The sequence below is a fragment of the Sciurus vulgaris genome (genome assembly GCF_902686455.1).
Source record: "Sciurus vulgaris genome assembly, chromosome: 10".
Classification (NCBI taxonomy): domain Eukaryota; kingdom Metazoa; phylum Chordata; class Mammalia; order Rodentia; family Sciuridae; genus Sciurus; species Sciurus vulgaris.
The window spans coordinates 46650769-46666789 of NC_136470.1; the positions used below are offsets into that span (position 1 = coordinate 46650769).

The window sequence follows — 16021 nt, forward strand, 5'->3', positions numbered from 1 at the left end:
CAACTCACAGGTCTAAGAACTCAGACCCAAATCGGTGAGAGTTTGCCTGTCAAGTGATGTGGTGGAGCTTGTTCTACCAGATGTTGAAATATACTGATAAAGCTGTAGTAACTGCAGCTGTGCCATACGGGTGTAATGTTTGCTAGATATTCAAATGGGCAGAATAAACAGTCTGGAAATAGGCTCTCATAAATTTATAATATAAACCTGTGGTGAGGACATTTGCATTCTCCTTGCAATTGGATTTATTGGAAAAACTGGTTAACAATTTGGAGGAACAAAGTTTCTTCTCACATTTTTAAATTAAAATAGAGTTACAAATGTTTAAAAAGTAGACTAAGAGAAACAATCTATGAATTATTATTTTACTTTGGTGAAAAAACATTTTCTAAGTGTAATAACAATGGAAGGCATCAGGAAGGCGATCGAGAGATTAGATTAATCCCAATTTTCAAACTCCTGCATGTCAAAAAATAATGATAAATTTAAATGACAAATGAGAAAAATCATATACAAAAATGACAGAGGATGCATTAATTTGTCAGCAGTTTTGATACTAACATAATAGAAAATAAAAATGGCAAACAATATGAACAATTCAACTAGAAATATAAACCACTAACAAGTGAAAAAGTTTGTTTTCACTAGAAGCCGAGGAAATGAAAACTGAGAATTTTTTTCTCCCTTAAATTGATAACACTAGTAATAAATATTCTTCATGATTCAAAGTAGATAAGGCCAGAGCTCTTTTTCTCTGCTGGGAATGGGGGATGTAATTTGATAGCATGTTTTAGGAATTGGCACTATGGATCAAGAACTTTAAAATGTACAAGAACTTTAAAATTTTTTTCTGATGATGTAAATCAACAAAGTTGTTCATTAAAACATCATTTATAGTAACATTAAAAATAAATGTCCAACAACAGAAAAATAGCTCAATCGTACATTCATTGTATGGGATTGTTTAAAGTAGCACTATGAAAAGCTTGATCCCTGGAAAAGTTGGCATTTTTGAGAGCAGGGCCCAGAAAACTTCTAACAACTTCTCCAGGTGACTTCTGCACATTTGTATTTGAGATCCAGTATTGTGAAGTAATTTTAAATGATGGAGAATTGAATAGAATGGAAAGTTTGCATTTTTTTCTTCTTTGGTTTTGATTAGTTTGGTGAAGCTTATTTCTTTGACAATGAACGATAGAAAATGACAGTAGAACTGGGCTTCTTATTTCTTATTGGTAAGCCATTTTTGATAATGGAGTAATCACTGGTGATTCTCCAGAACCACCTCAGCAAACAAAGGCTATTCTTAATTTAGGAGGAAAGGAAAAGACTGATGGACTCTCAGCTGAGATAGTCTTCCACTAGGCCTAGCTTTGGAAATGTAACAGTTGATCAGACTGAGAATTACCCTTGATCATTTGTCAATTTCTTTTGACAGTCACTATGAACAATTATCAGTTTGTTCAAGAATTGTGATTTAAAAGTTGAATCCCATTTTGATAAGTTTATTTTGACATTATGATAAAGGGCTGCTCACAAATGACTTTAGATGTCATTTAAAATATGCCTAGACAATTTTTTAAAAATAATTCTGAGAATTTTCATTTTAAGGAATAAAGTTGTTTTGGTTCTATGGTATGAATGTACTAAAACAAGGGTATATTTAAGTTTCTTTTCAGATCATGAGACTATATCAAGTGTAAAATGCTATTTAAAGTGAACTTTATAAATTACTAGGTGATTCGTTTTACATAAATTTCAAAGATTAATACAGGGAGGAGCGAGTTAACTGAAGGTTTTACATGGCCTTTCTTATGGAAAAGTTCCCTTTTTTTCTTTATAGGTCTTCAATTAGGGTGTATTTAAACAAGTTAATGGCTTTAGACAGACAAGTTAATAAAGTAACCTGTGATATATAACAGTGTCCACAACCAAACATTTTTTGTGATTACCATTAATAGCACTTTCAAAATTTATTCAAAGTGAATTTTAAAAAGTCATCACTAAAATCATATTGAATGATTTCATTTTAGCTTACTTAAAAATAATTAACAGCTTTGTCATTGTTTTTATGTAGTTGACTATGCAGATTTTATTTTTAATATGCATAATACTTTTCTAAAAACCTGTTTGGTGACATTTTAAAAATGGTTTTCCATATATTAACTCAGCTTCTTATGTAATTTATATAGGAAGCTACTTTATTGTTGTGGTTTTTAAAAAATTTGTTATAGTTTTTATATTTGTCACAGGTTTATATCCATTATAATGAGAATCTCTTCTATCAAAACTCTCCTGTGATTTTTTTAAAAAATTTTTGGTTTTGCACCTTTTCTTTACATAGAGCAGTTGAAAGCCTTCCCTATCTTGAGAGGATGCATATCTATCTATGTAATTAGAAAGGAAATAAGCCCTACTGCCAAAAAGTAGCTTAAGTTTCATATTTTCCTTAAAGTGAATTCCTGTAATCCTTTTATTTATTTATTTATTTTTAGAAGAGTAGTAACTATTTGCAGGCTGCTGTTATAGAATTTTCTTTGAAGAATGACACGTCTTTGGTTGACAGGTATATAACATTTATTCAGATTAGGCCACAATCATGTATAATATCTGGAGGCTTAGTCTTCCCATGATGAGTAGCTAAATTTGGGCAGCAATCAAAAAAAAACTTCTCAGGTTTTCAGTACATATACCTATTTTCTTAAATATTTGAAATTTCACCGTGTTTTGCTTTTTTATTGTTTGAGTCACATACCTTTGATACATAGAATAAATGATAGATCCCATTCATAATTACATAATGCATGACATTAATACTTCCATTTATCCATTGAGCTTGTGAAAAATGCACCTTCTTAATTTCCCATCTCTAGCTCATTTTAAAATTATTTATTTTGGGCTATTTTAGTTTATTTAAAAGTTAAAAAATTAAAGGACAATTTTATGTTCTTAATATTCAATTATGATAACTCTATTGCAACCTGTAAAAGAATGATGCAGAAAATAGACAGTGTTGGCATGGCTAATCTTTTAAAATGTTGTTTTGTAGCTCATCGGTGCCTGAAGGGACCAATTAAAATGAATAAAATTAAGAACTTTGATGTCCAGTGCTTTAAACATGATAATTATTTAATGTAAAGAATGCATATTTTATTTACAAATATGTGACATTATCCTACAGGCTGCTTACAGAAGATGTGGTTAGAAATTTAAACTAGTACACATAAATCTATTTAATCACGTTTTTGTTAAAAGTATGAAAATTGTAAAAAATATAAAACACTAATCACCCTCTGAAGACTCCAAAAGTACAAAAACTTATTATAGTAAGCTAAAATTTAGTGGACTGTTTTGTGGTTTATTAGAGTCCTTTTAGATAAAAGTTGCAATGTTGTATTGATATAGGATAACATGCTTTGTGATCTAGTTTGGAGAGACTTGGTAGAAAGAGGGCCTAAATTTACACTACCTGAAGAATAAAATTCTGATTCTTATCTCTCATTCCCTATTTCAATTGACACCATGTGCATTTCTTTGGATTTACATTTCTTCAGGATTATTTTGGTGACTTTTAGGGAAAAATTGTAGTCTGCTCATAACAGGTTATAATTACACAACATTAAAATTTTGATAGAAACAAAACAAACTTTTGTCATTTATTTATACTTTTAGATCTTAATATGTTGTTTCAAAAGCCTTTTTTATTTTCTGAATGATATGTGTATTTTGTTATGGTGTTTTACCAATAACGTTAACTTGCCTAAGTATGTATTTTTCTCTTGAATATTTTCATAGGAAGGTTGCCATATCCAACTTTTGACTTTGTTTCATAAGCATTTGATGCAGCCAGAAACTTGGGCAGCAGTTAAAACTCTTTTGCAAGGCAAAACTTTTCTCACCACATCTCCTTTAGCTACTTCATAATGGAGAGTAAAAATAAATGAATGTAGTGGTTTTACAATAGTGGTTTGATAGGATTTTAGGGGCCAGCAAATTATATTGTTTGGAGTGAATTATTTCAGCTAAATTTTAAGAAGTATGTAATAGGCACAGTTGATGAAATTGTTGTTCTCAAAGGAGATGTCCTTTGTTTTTTCATTTGGACAAATCTAGCATTCTTAATTTTATTGCCTTACAGGTTGAAATAAAAGTTATTTGTTTAAATGTTGGAAAACTAATAACTGAATTTCTTAGTTATTCATATGGATAGTAATGTTTGGTTACTGATATGTTTAATCTAAAACAATCAAGTAGAACACACATCCAGTCTTTGTACTCTGCATTGTGATAGTCAGGACCCTAAAAAGTTGCTTTAGTTCAGAAAACATTTTGATATCATATATAAAAATTAAGACATTAGTTTGAAATAGAATACTTAGCATTTGGTATCATTGCTTATTTATTAATTCACAGAAAAGTATTAAACATATACCATTTTCCAGATCATGCATGGTACACTTAAATATATAAAGATGATTCAGACATAGTGCCTTCTCTCAGCCACTGTGTTAGTGGGGAAGAATAAATAACTTAGATCTTTATAATTTAATGTGGTAAATGTTATGTTTTGTGCACCCACAGATTAGAGGGTAAATGTCCATCTTGGTAAGAAGCATAGGTTTGTGATGGAGAAAAATTGTGAGCTGAGTCTTAGAGGCAGGAATGAAGGGACAGGGAATGGCACTGATAAAAGGCTCCAAAGAGCAGTGTGACTTGCATGAGAACTCCCACAGATGGAATCTTCAAGAAAGTTGGTTGCTGAGAGCATCAGGAACTTTATGCAGGAGTTGGTTCTCTACTCTTTCTTGAAATCTTTTTTTTTTTTTCCTGATATCTGCATTTACCCAAGCAACTTAGTACTCATTGCACCAGTTGATTATTTGGAAAAATACTTTTCCTGAACCCAGGAAAAGGTTTTATAGGCAATTCTATTACTGATTGATATAATGAATATATACTGAGTGCTTACTATGGACTTGACATCTTGCCAGGTGTTTTTCTTTAAAACTTTTGCAATGTATGTGCTCAAAGATGCTGTTTAAATTCACATGTAAAAGTAGAGGAATAGATGCTTGCTCTGATGTTTTGATATGGAGAAGTTACAGTGATATATCCATAAACTTATGGTACGAATACGAGGCACAGAAATCACTGTGGTTCCTTAATGTCAAATGCTTTGAGATAAGAACCAGAATCTAAGCCTTGGACTTGTCAACCCAGAGTCTTTTCTGTTAGTCACAGTTAGAGATATGTATATAATCATAATATCTATGTATGATCACTGTATCCTAGGAAGAAACAGTTCTGAGGAACTTGAAGCCTTCAGGCTGCCTTGACATTCACATGCTGCTTGCCAAATCTGCATTATTTTTAATACATATAACTTTAACTAAAACATCTTAGGATTTCCCCTCCACATGAATACATATGAAGAGAAGGGGTATTTGAAAGGTGTGCTTCACTGTAATGCGATTGCTGGGATTACTGTGAAGTGTTATTAATTACATTTCCTGATACTCTTGAATTGTTTCTTTTCACAGAAAAATTGATGGTAAGCCAGAGAGGCCTGCAGTAACATATGCCACGTATCGAGGCCCCAGACAAATTAGGAAATATTTAAAGCAACAGACCATTTTGGAAACTCTGAATACCTTAGACAGAGAAAATGACAGTTCTGACTCTAGTACAAACACTCACTCTGGCCCTGGAAGTGAAGTGGAGGCTGGGAGAGCACCACTGTCATCAGCTAGCGCAGATGTCCACATGAAAGGATGTCTGTTTGGAGGCCCGTTGGAAGACTCTGATTGTAGCACAATTAATCTCAAAACAGAAAGTCATCTGACGAACTGTCCAGAACTTCAGAATATCACTTTGTCTAAGGATGTTTTAAAAAAAAATGATCCCGGAGGACCTGAGAGAAGTCAGTTATCCTCTTCCGAGACTAACCCTAGCCCTATGGTTGGAGAGTCTGACTCACAGAATCATTTAGGTCGTGTGCCAGTTTCTCAAACTGACAGAAATTTGGTATGTTCAGCATTGTTTACAGGAAGTAAGAACAGCAAAGTTCCTTGCAGTCCAGAATTTCAGAGGAAAACTTCAACAGAAAATACAAGGAGAGAAAACAGCTCTGTGACAAATGATGATGGGCCATTGGAGCAAAGAGAGGAGCATGTTGAACCTCAGGGACCTGCTGTTTCTGATTTTTCTGGTAGTAAATCTAATGGGAGTGACACTACCAAACTGGAAAGTACAAATTTGCCAAGTCTCAGTAAATCCGTTAGACATGAAAACCTGCAGTTGCCAGAGAAAAAGTGTTCTAACAAGCAAAGTGTAGATAACTCATCAAAGCAGACTGTCCATCACACCAGAACCATTGCTGTCCAGGGACATGCTGTGACAGACACAGAACCTGTAAATGAAAGAAAGAGGTTGTTTTCTCAAGACTCACAAAAAAATTTGGCTGTTACAGAAATCAGGCAAGAGACAGCAAATGTCTCAGATGGTGAGCCCACACATTCAAGTCATGTAAAAGCTTCAGAAGACAGAATTGAGTCATTACCCAAAGATACTGACCAATTGTTTAAAATAAAAGCCAAAAAGCCTGATTTTGGGCCACATGACAAAGCTTATATTATGAGTACACATCCAAAAGACCCTGCCTTCGCACAGTACATCAGTGAATCAACAGTTGTAACATGCTTAGAAAATAGACTAGCACCTGAAATGAATTTCAGACTTAATAAAAGTCACATTTCAGAATCTCCTCTTCATGCCAAGGAACTCCAACAAGCCAAAGTATCACCTGATGATGAAACACCACGTACCCTTAACTCTAAGAAATCACATTTTAATGCTTCACCTCCTACCTTTGTTTCTGAAACGGACATTCCAAACAAGTTGCATATACCTGTTTTAAAGGATGTGCCCGTAGAAACTGGAGATTCCAACATTGTTGGTATTTCTCATCAGCCAACTAAGTGCCCAGAAGAAAATGTGGAAATGCATGTTGATGCTATAGACAGGAAGAGTCCTCCTCCCCTTCACCTTGATCATGAATCTGCAGCTCTTGAATCCAAGGACATTTTTGCTGTTAGTGAAGAATGCCAGTTTTATCCAGGTCCTGAAATGAGTGTCCCTCACTTAACTGTGGCAGACTCATTGAACTCTGAACCTGGAAGCCTCTTCAAGGATTATAGTTTTGTTTCATCTCCAGACCTTAATAAAACAGAGTTAATGCCTGAAAACACCAAAGCAAGTAAAAACATAATAAAGAAGTCTGATTCTCTTTCCTTAGAAACCAAAATTGATAACGTTGCTAAAACTTTATCAACTGCTGAGGTTGGTAATCAGAACAGTGTTCCTGTTGAGTCACACTCTGGAAGAGGAAAATCTGTAGCCTTGTCCAAGGTCTCTGTTTCCCAAACAGAGTCCAAAGACATTTCTCAGGGTACAATTTCTTCCCTATTAGAAATTCCAGAAGAGCCAGCAAAGCCTGTTTTATCAGAGTTAAGTTCTCTAGAGGTTGAGCAGGACAAAAGTTTTCAATCAGTGGATCATAGGGAATTTAAAGACAAATGTTCAGATGCTGGCCTTAAGGACAATCAGCAGGCTGAGGTTTCTTCTGCCTCTAAACATCAGGGCATACAAGAAACAGAGGTGGACACCTTAGGTGATTCTCCTTCTCTTCCCCAAAGTAATCTACCTGGGATTTCACCTCCTGGTCAAGATGAAGAAGTCACTAGGCATATGACACAGAATTATGAATCCAACACTTATATGATTCATGAATCTTTGAATATTTGTGGGACTAAAAAGAGTTCTGATTTCTCAGAAATGGCAGAACTCAGTTTAACTAGTATTTCCCCAAAGTTCCAAGAAACTGACAGCACAAAAGTAAATGCACCTTTTTTGAGTTCTGATACTAGTGTGGAAAAAAATGTGTTTTCATCTGAGTATTCAAACTCACTTAATGAAACTTTGGTGTTGAGATCAGAAAGGAAAACCTCATCTCATGGAAAGAGAGAGGAAGCTCATTTTCTGAGTGGTGGTACTGACAGTGCATCCTTTTCCTCTGGTCAGCCAGAGGAAGTTAGCATGGTTATAAATTCACATGATCCCTCAAATAGTTATGATTCTGTGAAAGGTACTATAGATCTCTCAGGCGAAAGTGCCTCCATAACTAATCTGCTGGACCCTAGTAGCTTTTACTTAGAATTGGAGACACCTGTCCCAACAGGGGCAGATGTAGCCCCATTTCAGGACCATTTTGGGATTCATACTGGAAAGGCTTCTCTTGATTTCCCAACCACTGCCCAATTTGACAATACCATGGAAGCAGAGACTGGAGCAGTTGCTGGGGCCCCAGCGTCAGTTAACAGCTCAAGCCAGCAGTGTTCTGAAGCCTCTGCTGAGCATGTAGAAGCAGGGAGAAGAGCACATGACCAACTTTTGGACCTCAAAAGTGGTTTACTCAGAAAGGCTGAAACATTGATTGGGGAGATTTTTAATTCTGTCAGAGAAGAACTAAAATCCAAACACACAGTTGGTACCTGCCAGGAGCATATATCCACATATGGTGTAATGAATCCCGGTACTCTGAAGGAAGATATCCCTGAGAAAAAAGAATCAGAAGTGACATTAGCAGGGATCCAACTAAAGGAGTGTTTGGAAGAGCAGGGCATGGAAAACATGTCAGAAGTCAAAGAGGAAGAAAAAGCCTGTGTTTCAACTGCAGTTGGTGAGACACATCTCCTTTTTGATTCTGATAGAGTGAATGTATCTTGTGTGTTAGAAGATCAAGCTAGAAAATTAGTCAATGAGGTTATTTATTCAGCCCAAGAGAATTTGAAAAATGATGATTTTGAAGATACTGAGGATACCTGGGATTCTGAACCTCAGGCTAATACTTCAAAAATTCTGAACAGTGATAGTGTTAAGCCAAGTGATGTAGTTAGGGAGTTGTTGTTATCAGAACAGGCAGTAAATCAAAGCACATGTGAAATTAGTGAAAATAAAGTATTAAGTAGATTCTTCTCCATAAGTAACTTACTTAGTGGCACAGAGCCAATTAAAGGAAGAGAAATTGTACTTCACCAAAAAGCTCCACTTTCTAGAAATGAAGCTGGACAGTCTGATAGTATACATTTGCAAGAATCAGATACTGTTTTACTCTCTGAAGACATGCCCCATAAAGGATTAGATGATAGGGTAAAAACAGATTTATTTGTCAATGAGGACTATAGAAAGACATCAGAAACAGAGTATGTGGATAGTCACAGAACTGAGACAGAAGATACAAGAACTCTTGCACTAAATTTCAAATGGCCTCTGTCTGTGAGTGATGACATTCACACACCTGGCACATCCAAAAGCAGTTTGTCTGACAGTCTTGTATGTATATCTGAAAAAAGCTTGCCAGGACATAGTAAAAGCACACCCCTTGCAGTGGCAGAAATAGGGAAAGTACATAAAAAGGATGAAGTAAATGTGGGAAAAATTGAGCTTGTACCTTCCATATTAGAAATGGGGGAAACAAACAAGAGGGATACTGAATTAAATATTATGAAATATGAGGTGGTCCCTCCTGTGTTAGATGCAGAAAGAACACATAAAATAGAAGCCGAATTAAATATTACAAAAATTGAGCCAGAAGCTGAAATTTTTAAAATGGGAGAAGCATATCCAGTGGATGCCGAGAGGTATGTTGAAAAACCTGAGGGATTACCTGTCACTTTAGAAATGGATTCAGCTTGCAAGATGAAGAATACTGAAGGGAACGTTGGCAAAACTGAGGTGATGCCTCTTACGTCAGAAGTGAAAAATAGCCACCAAAAAGATGCTGAAGGGGATATAGTAAAGACTGAGGTGACACCTGCTGCAAGAGAAGTGGAAAATATTTATCAAAAGCATGCAGAAGGGGATGTTGGCAAGACTGGAGTGACATCTGTTGTGTCAGAAGTGGAAGATACCTACCAAAAAGGTGGCGAGGGGATTGCTGAAAAGGATGAGGTGACACCTCTTACATTAGAAATGAGGGATATTTACCAGAAGGATACTGAAAGAGATGTTGATGAAACTAAAGCAAAACCTGTTCTGTTAGAAGTCATAAATATTTACCAAAAAGATGCTGGAGGAGTTACTGAAAAGACTGAGAGGCCTGTGTTGGAAATGGAAACTACTCACCAAAAGGTTGCTGTAGAGGTTTGGGGGAATACTGAAATGGTACCTTCTGTGTTAGAAGTGAGAGAAGCACACAAGAAAGCAGCACCTGCCTCCTTAGAGATGGGGAAAACCTCCGAGAGAGATGCTGAGGAGACTAATGGAAGAAATATGTCCGTGCCCTCTAAACTAGAAATGTCAATAACATTCCCAGAAGATCCTAGTGAGACTCTGGTGAAACATGAAGAAATGTCGGCAGCCATAGATACAGAGAAAATACGGGAAACAGAAGTGGAATTGACCATTACACAAGTGAAAGCCATGCCTCCTGTATTTGAAACTGGAAAAGCATTTCAAGAGTTTGCCGAGAGGAGCGTTGGAGAAGTGGAGGAAGAGCCTGCTGAAATAAAGGAAAACTTGATATTGCATGATAGCAGACTCGCCTCACACTTCAGGGGATATCAATCACCTACATTAAGTAAGGATTACGAGGGTTACCCGGCCTTAGCAATGCCAGATTTTCAACCTGAGGACCCTGTAGTAAGGCTCAACAAAAGAGTGTCCATCACTGCAGTGTATGACAAAAGAAGAGATCTGGATTATAGTGAAGGGAAGGAAGAATCTAATTTAGCCTTTGTTTCTCAGGATGAACAAGAAAATTCTTCCTTTACTATATTATATGAAGAGCCCCTTCAAGAGGAAGACAAGTATTCCTCTGCAGAAGTTAGAGAAACATGCTCTGTCTTATTTCCCAACATGGCTTCTGCCTGCATGCCTGTTTTGGCATGTGAAAGGTCTGAGAGTAGAACCGACCTCGTCCATAACCTTGAAAAAGATACAAGATTAGGTGAGACATTTGATGGTGACAGTTCAGAAATGTTCTTATCAGTAGAGGCCAAAAGGTACAAAATTTATCCCTTAGCTTTGAGCCCCATTTATGAGGATGACAGCTCACAGGAGGACATTCTGTCCAGCGAGGTCTCCCCTGGTCATCACGGCTCCACTAAATCCAGAGAGAGTGCAAACCAGTCCTCTTCGGTCTTGTCGCTTCTCCAGTCGGTATCAGAGCGTTTAAAGATGAATTTTGATGAAGACGATAGAGAGGTGGCTGAGGAAGAAGAAGAGGAGGAAGAAGCAATGCAGAGAGGAGGCCTGAGAGCGCAAAGGAAGGATCATGTTACCTTCCAGTTGACAGATCCTTCCATCGTATGCTACCCTGACAATGACCAGGAAAGCACTGGACTTTCTAAGAATTCATATGTAATGTCAAGTGACCCTGCTACCTCCAATCTGCAGATTGGTCTGTGGCCAGAAAAAGCTTCATTTCTACAGAAATCCGACCTTACTTCTAAACTGCATTCTTCTTTAAAGAGTGCTTATCATCAATATTTACAGACTTCTAAAACTCATTCCTCAGAAAAGGGAACCAGATTTGGTGGGTGTTTTCAGGAACCTGTGTCAAAGTATTTCCGTGTTCAAGACAATCCAGGCAGATTGGGCCCATACGTTGAGGTAAGTTCTTTTGATTATTAACTAGTAAAATAAAATTTTGGGTCATGAAATTGTCTAAAAACTGACTAAGAAAATCAGTATTTTGACTTTGTGTAAAATTTGTTTTTTGAAAATACCAGATTTATTCTTTGGTTGAATTATGTCAAAATTCATGTATTTTAACTGAATTGTTATGCTGAGAAAACAGAATTGCCTAATCATAATTTAAAAAGCATAATAGAGGGCCACTTATTACACAATCCTTAGTTAATATTTTTCAAACTAAATTAAGTGATGACATTTTGGATTTCTCAGGGTATTATATGTGGGAAAGTTGTCACTTTCCATTTAGCTCATGTATCTCATGAAAGTATTTCTGTCAAGTAAAATTTTTACTTGACAAATTTGCTTGACAACAATCTCCCAGTGGAGTTGCTCATGCTCATACAAAGCAGGACAGTGAATGACCTGATTTGAAGAAAAAGAGCTGAAAACATAGCTGGAAAATATTTTGAAATTAGTTGCACCTTTTATTGGTTTAGGGATATTTAAATGTCTAATGTAGAATATTTACAGAACATGGGACTTTTTCTTTCTGGCATTCCCAGGATTATGGAACTTTCTTGAAGATTCTCAAGGCCTATATCTTGACCTTGAGTACCCTTAGTAGCAAATAATGCTTGTATACCGGCCAGTATCTTGTAAGACAAAGTCATTTTGAAAGAAATGACAGAATTTGAAGAAATGTGTCTTTCATGGTTCCCCGTTGCCTACCAAATCAAGTGGAACCTCTTCACCCTGATTATAAGTTCGGTTTTATCCAGCCTTGCCTCCCCAACTCTCTGGCTGCACATTCCATGTTTTCCTACCACTGTTCTATTTCTCAAAATGGTTCTCTTCCTGGTATATTTTTCTCTACTGTCCCCATCCCTTTTTTAAGCTCATGGAAATCCTGCTTTTTAAGATCCTCTCAATCCTACTTCCTCCAAGAAGCCTCTTCTGAACCTTGCTGTCCCATTGCCTTACCTCCTTGCTGGTGCTTTTTCTTTGTGTTTTACCTGTGCATGTAACTTAGTCCCTCCTTTAGAAGTTATTCTAGTGTGGACATCTGTTTGCCCCTTCTAATCAGGGGGCTGCTTGAGGGCAGTGACACCACGTTATTGTACTACACGTGTGCATTCTGTTCCTTGTATCTAGAGAAGCACTTTGCTCATAATAGTGACTCAGTACTTACTGGGTATGTGATGGCTAAGAATGTGAACCACATGTGTTTCTGTTGGTGTTAACTTAAATCTTACTTTTTTCCACTTTCACTCTTTCAGAATGTTGACAGACAAACTCTGAGATGTAACCCAAGGCCTGGGAAGGTAAGCATAGCTTTTGCAGGTAGATGAAGGTAAAAGGTAAAAATCAGGATTCCTTTTAGGCTTGGGGAGTTTAAAGATAAATACTTCTGATTGATTTAGAAAATGATTTTTCCTACTCAAGGATTTGACATTTGAAGTAATACTTGCTTTTATATGTTTAGGATATTTTATCTTCTATATTTTAAGACTTTTTGAAAATTTAAATGCATTCTTAAAATTAGTCATTAGGCCTATCTACTATGTGTTGCAGATGGTTATCTATGATCTCCATGGAAGCAAATATAAACAAGAGATCTACTGTAATATTCCTGATGCTACAGAATGGTCTTTTCCAAATGGGGTACTGATAAAAGTTGTAAGAGGCTGGTAAGAAATATTAACAGTTTATAGCATATTTTCTAAAATTAAGCATGCCTTCTTATATTTATACTTTTTGTATTTTTGTTAAAGTCATATTCCTTTTCCTCAAGTATTTGATATAATATTCTGATATATTACTCTTTTATACCTTGCTCTTTTTATTTGCTGTGGTGAAAATATAGGCTGCTTTTAGTACTTACAGCCAGCAGTCAGTCACCAATACTTAATATATGCCATCTATACCATTCATGCCATTCTGATTTATAGGGAGTATTAGCAGGATAGATTTAGTAAGCTGAGTTGAATGCTTCAGTCAAATGAAACAGTTTTGAAAATGAGTTCAGAATTTGTGGGATGCTAGGGAATGTGAAGGTCACATAGTTAGAATCATTTGTATAGCTTAAATGCTCAAGAAGTGAGGAATTCCTCATATGGTCCAAAAATGGGGGAAAACCTCAATTGGTTATTATGAACCATGTCCTGTGGACATGCTAGAGCCAGAATTTCTTTGTCCAGAGTTGGGGTTAGTATTCATGTTATAAGAAGTATAGTGTAGTGTTGTCTTTGCATAACAAAATGTAGGCCATCTCCTCATTATCCAACAAAAGGAAAATTAGGGTAGAAGTGTAACTTGAAATTGCTAAATTATTTCTAATATAAATGTATAGCTTTGTGTCTATAACAAAGTACATGTGTACATAAATATAGACCTAGGCATATACTGTGGTATGGTGTTCAGTATCTTTATTTCCAAGTTGTATACACTTTTATTCTTTCTTACACTACTTATCTATACTTCAGTTAACCTACATCATTTTTTAAAAAATAGCATTATATGCTAATAGTAGAACACCAGTTTTAAAAAATGTAAGTAGATAAAATGATCTGTTACTTATTACTTGCCTTATGCCTCATTACTTAGAAAATTAGATATAACTCATCATTATATTTATATTTGTTTAGTTGGATATTATATGAGAAACCACATTTCCAAGGTCAGAAATGTGTGTTAGAAGAAGGGGAAACAATATTAAATCGAGACTGGATTCTTCAGAACAGAAAGCATCCACAAAGAAACTTTGTATTGGGTTCTATCAAACGCGTCTTAAAGGTAACAAAGCTGTTGATTTGCCCCTATATTTTATTTTATTTTATCATATCGTAAAACTGTGCTATATGGCCTAGCAGTTCTTAAGAACAGTTACTAATATTTGTTCTAGCTTTATTAATCTTTATTATCATATTGATAATTTTTAAATTCATATAAAGCATTGAAGTGAATGAAAATTAAAAATTTTAACTGTAATCTGGCTATGAAAGTGGTACATGATATACTGTATTTTACATACCCATACACGTGTTTTTATGTAACATTACAAATATTATCTAGGAATCTTTAGGAGAAAAAGCCAATATTTCCAAATGTGTCTTTTTAAAAAATTTTTATACCTTTACTTATTTGTATGTGGTGCCGAGGATCAAACCCAGTGCCTCACATTTGCAAATGTATCTTTTTCTAGTATCCTCTGCTACTACTAAATATGGCTGTATGTGTGCATGCATGTTTGTGTGTGTGTGTTAGCAGACATCAGAGAAGTAAGGATGAGGAGAGGAAGCAAAAGGTGTTGCTTTTTTTTCTGTCTAGAAAATATTAGTGAAGATGAGGAAGGTCTTCCAATGTGATATAACATTTTGTGAGACATCCATTGGTAGTTTAGAGGAAGGGTTAATTAGTGATAAGGGCTGACCTTCGATGAGGACTGAGTGTCCTCTCATGTATTTTTAAATTTTCATATAGCAGTAACATAATATGAGTTAGTAGAGTTACTAATGTGACAATTATCATGGGTGTATATGTTTTCTAGATATCATTTATATACTGAAAAATATAAATTGAGGTGAATCCTATTATGATTTGCTGAAGTTATTAAACTGTTGATAGTTGCAGAAAATGTATGTGGAAAAACTAAAACTGTCACACAGAAAAACTCACCTTACCATAAAGGTGTGTCTGCATATATTTGAATGAATCAAAACTACACCATTTTCTATCTAACAAATACTTGTGTCTGCTTTTGAATCTGATACATTCTGGGTGTTGGGAATAGAAATGCAAGTTTGATATGGTCCCGTATTTCATATTGTTTAAAGTCCGGGGCGAAGCCGCTCAGTCAACTGACCATATGACTTGGGAAGTGCTCTGAAGGGCCCTGAGGGCATACAAGGAAGAAGCACCTCACCTTTCAGGAACATTTGGGAAGAGGCACCTCCTTCATAGGAGGTGGCGCCTGATCTAAATTTTGAAAAGATAAAACAGGAGTTAGACAGCATGGGAGGTGTGAGGGAGTTCCTGGCAGAGCCACTTTTGTCCAGATGAAAAGGTGAGCATTGGTGGCCTGGGGGTACTCAAGGAGATTACGATGGCTAAAAGCAGAGAGGGTAGCGTCCACTCAGATGGAAGGATCTAACTGTGACCAGTTCAGTTCTGCAAAGAGCAGCTGAGTGCTCACTTAATTTAGCTAATTCACTAGAAATTCCTTGAAATGAATAATTAGTTTGTAGGTGGAATCTTCTGGGATTTGTATAATTTATGGTCTTGTGCTTTCCTTGTGAATACCAGGCACCATGTAAAGCCCAGGAGGAAA

General features: G+C 35.9%; 1 protein-coding gene across 2 annotated transcripts in view; it reads left to right on the forward strand.

Annotated features, from left to right (window-relative positions):
• CRYBG3 (crystallin beta-gamma domain containing 3) overlaps positions 1-16021 on the forward strand; it is a 107453-nt gene that overhangs the window by 32259 nt on the left and 59173 nt on the right. For both annotated transcript variants that reach the window (XM_079100531.1, XM_079100532.1), the window contains exons 4-7: positions 5541-11670; positions 12972-13016; positions 13267-13382; positions 14340-14487. In XM_079100531.1, coding sequence (XP_078956657.1) covers positions 5541-11670; positions 12972-13016; positions 13267-13382; positions 14340-14487 — 6439 coding nt within the window. The remainder of the gene's footprint in view (positions 1-5540; positions 11671-12971; positions 13017-13266; positions 13383-14339; positions 14488-16021) is intronic.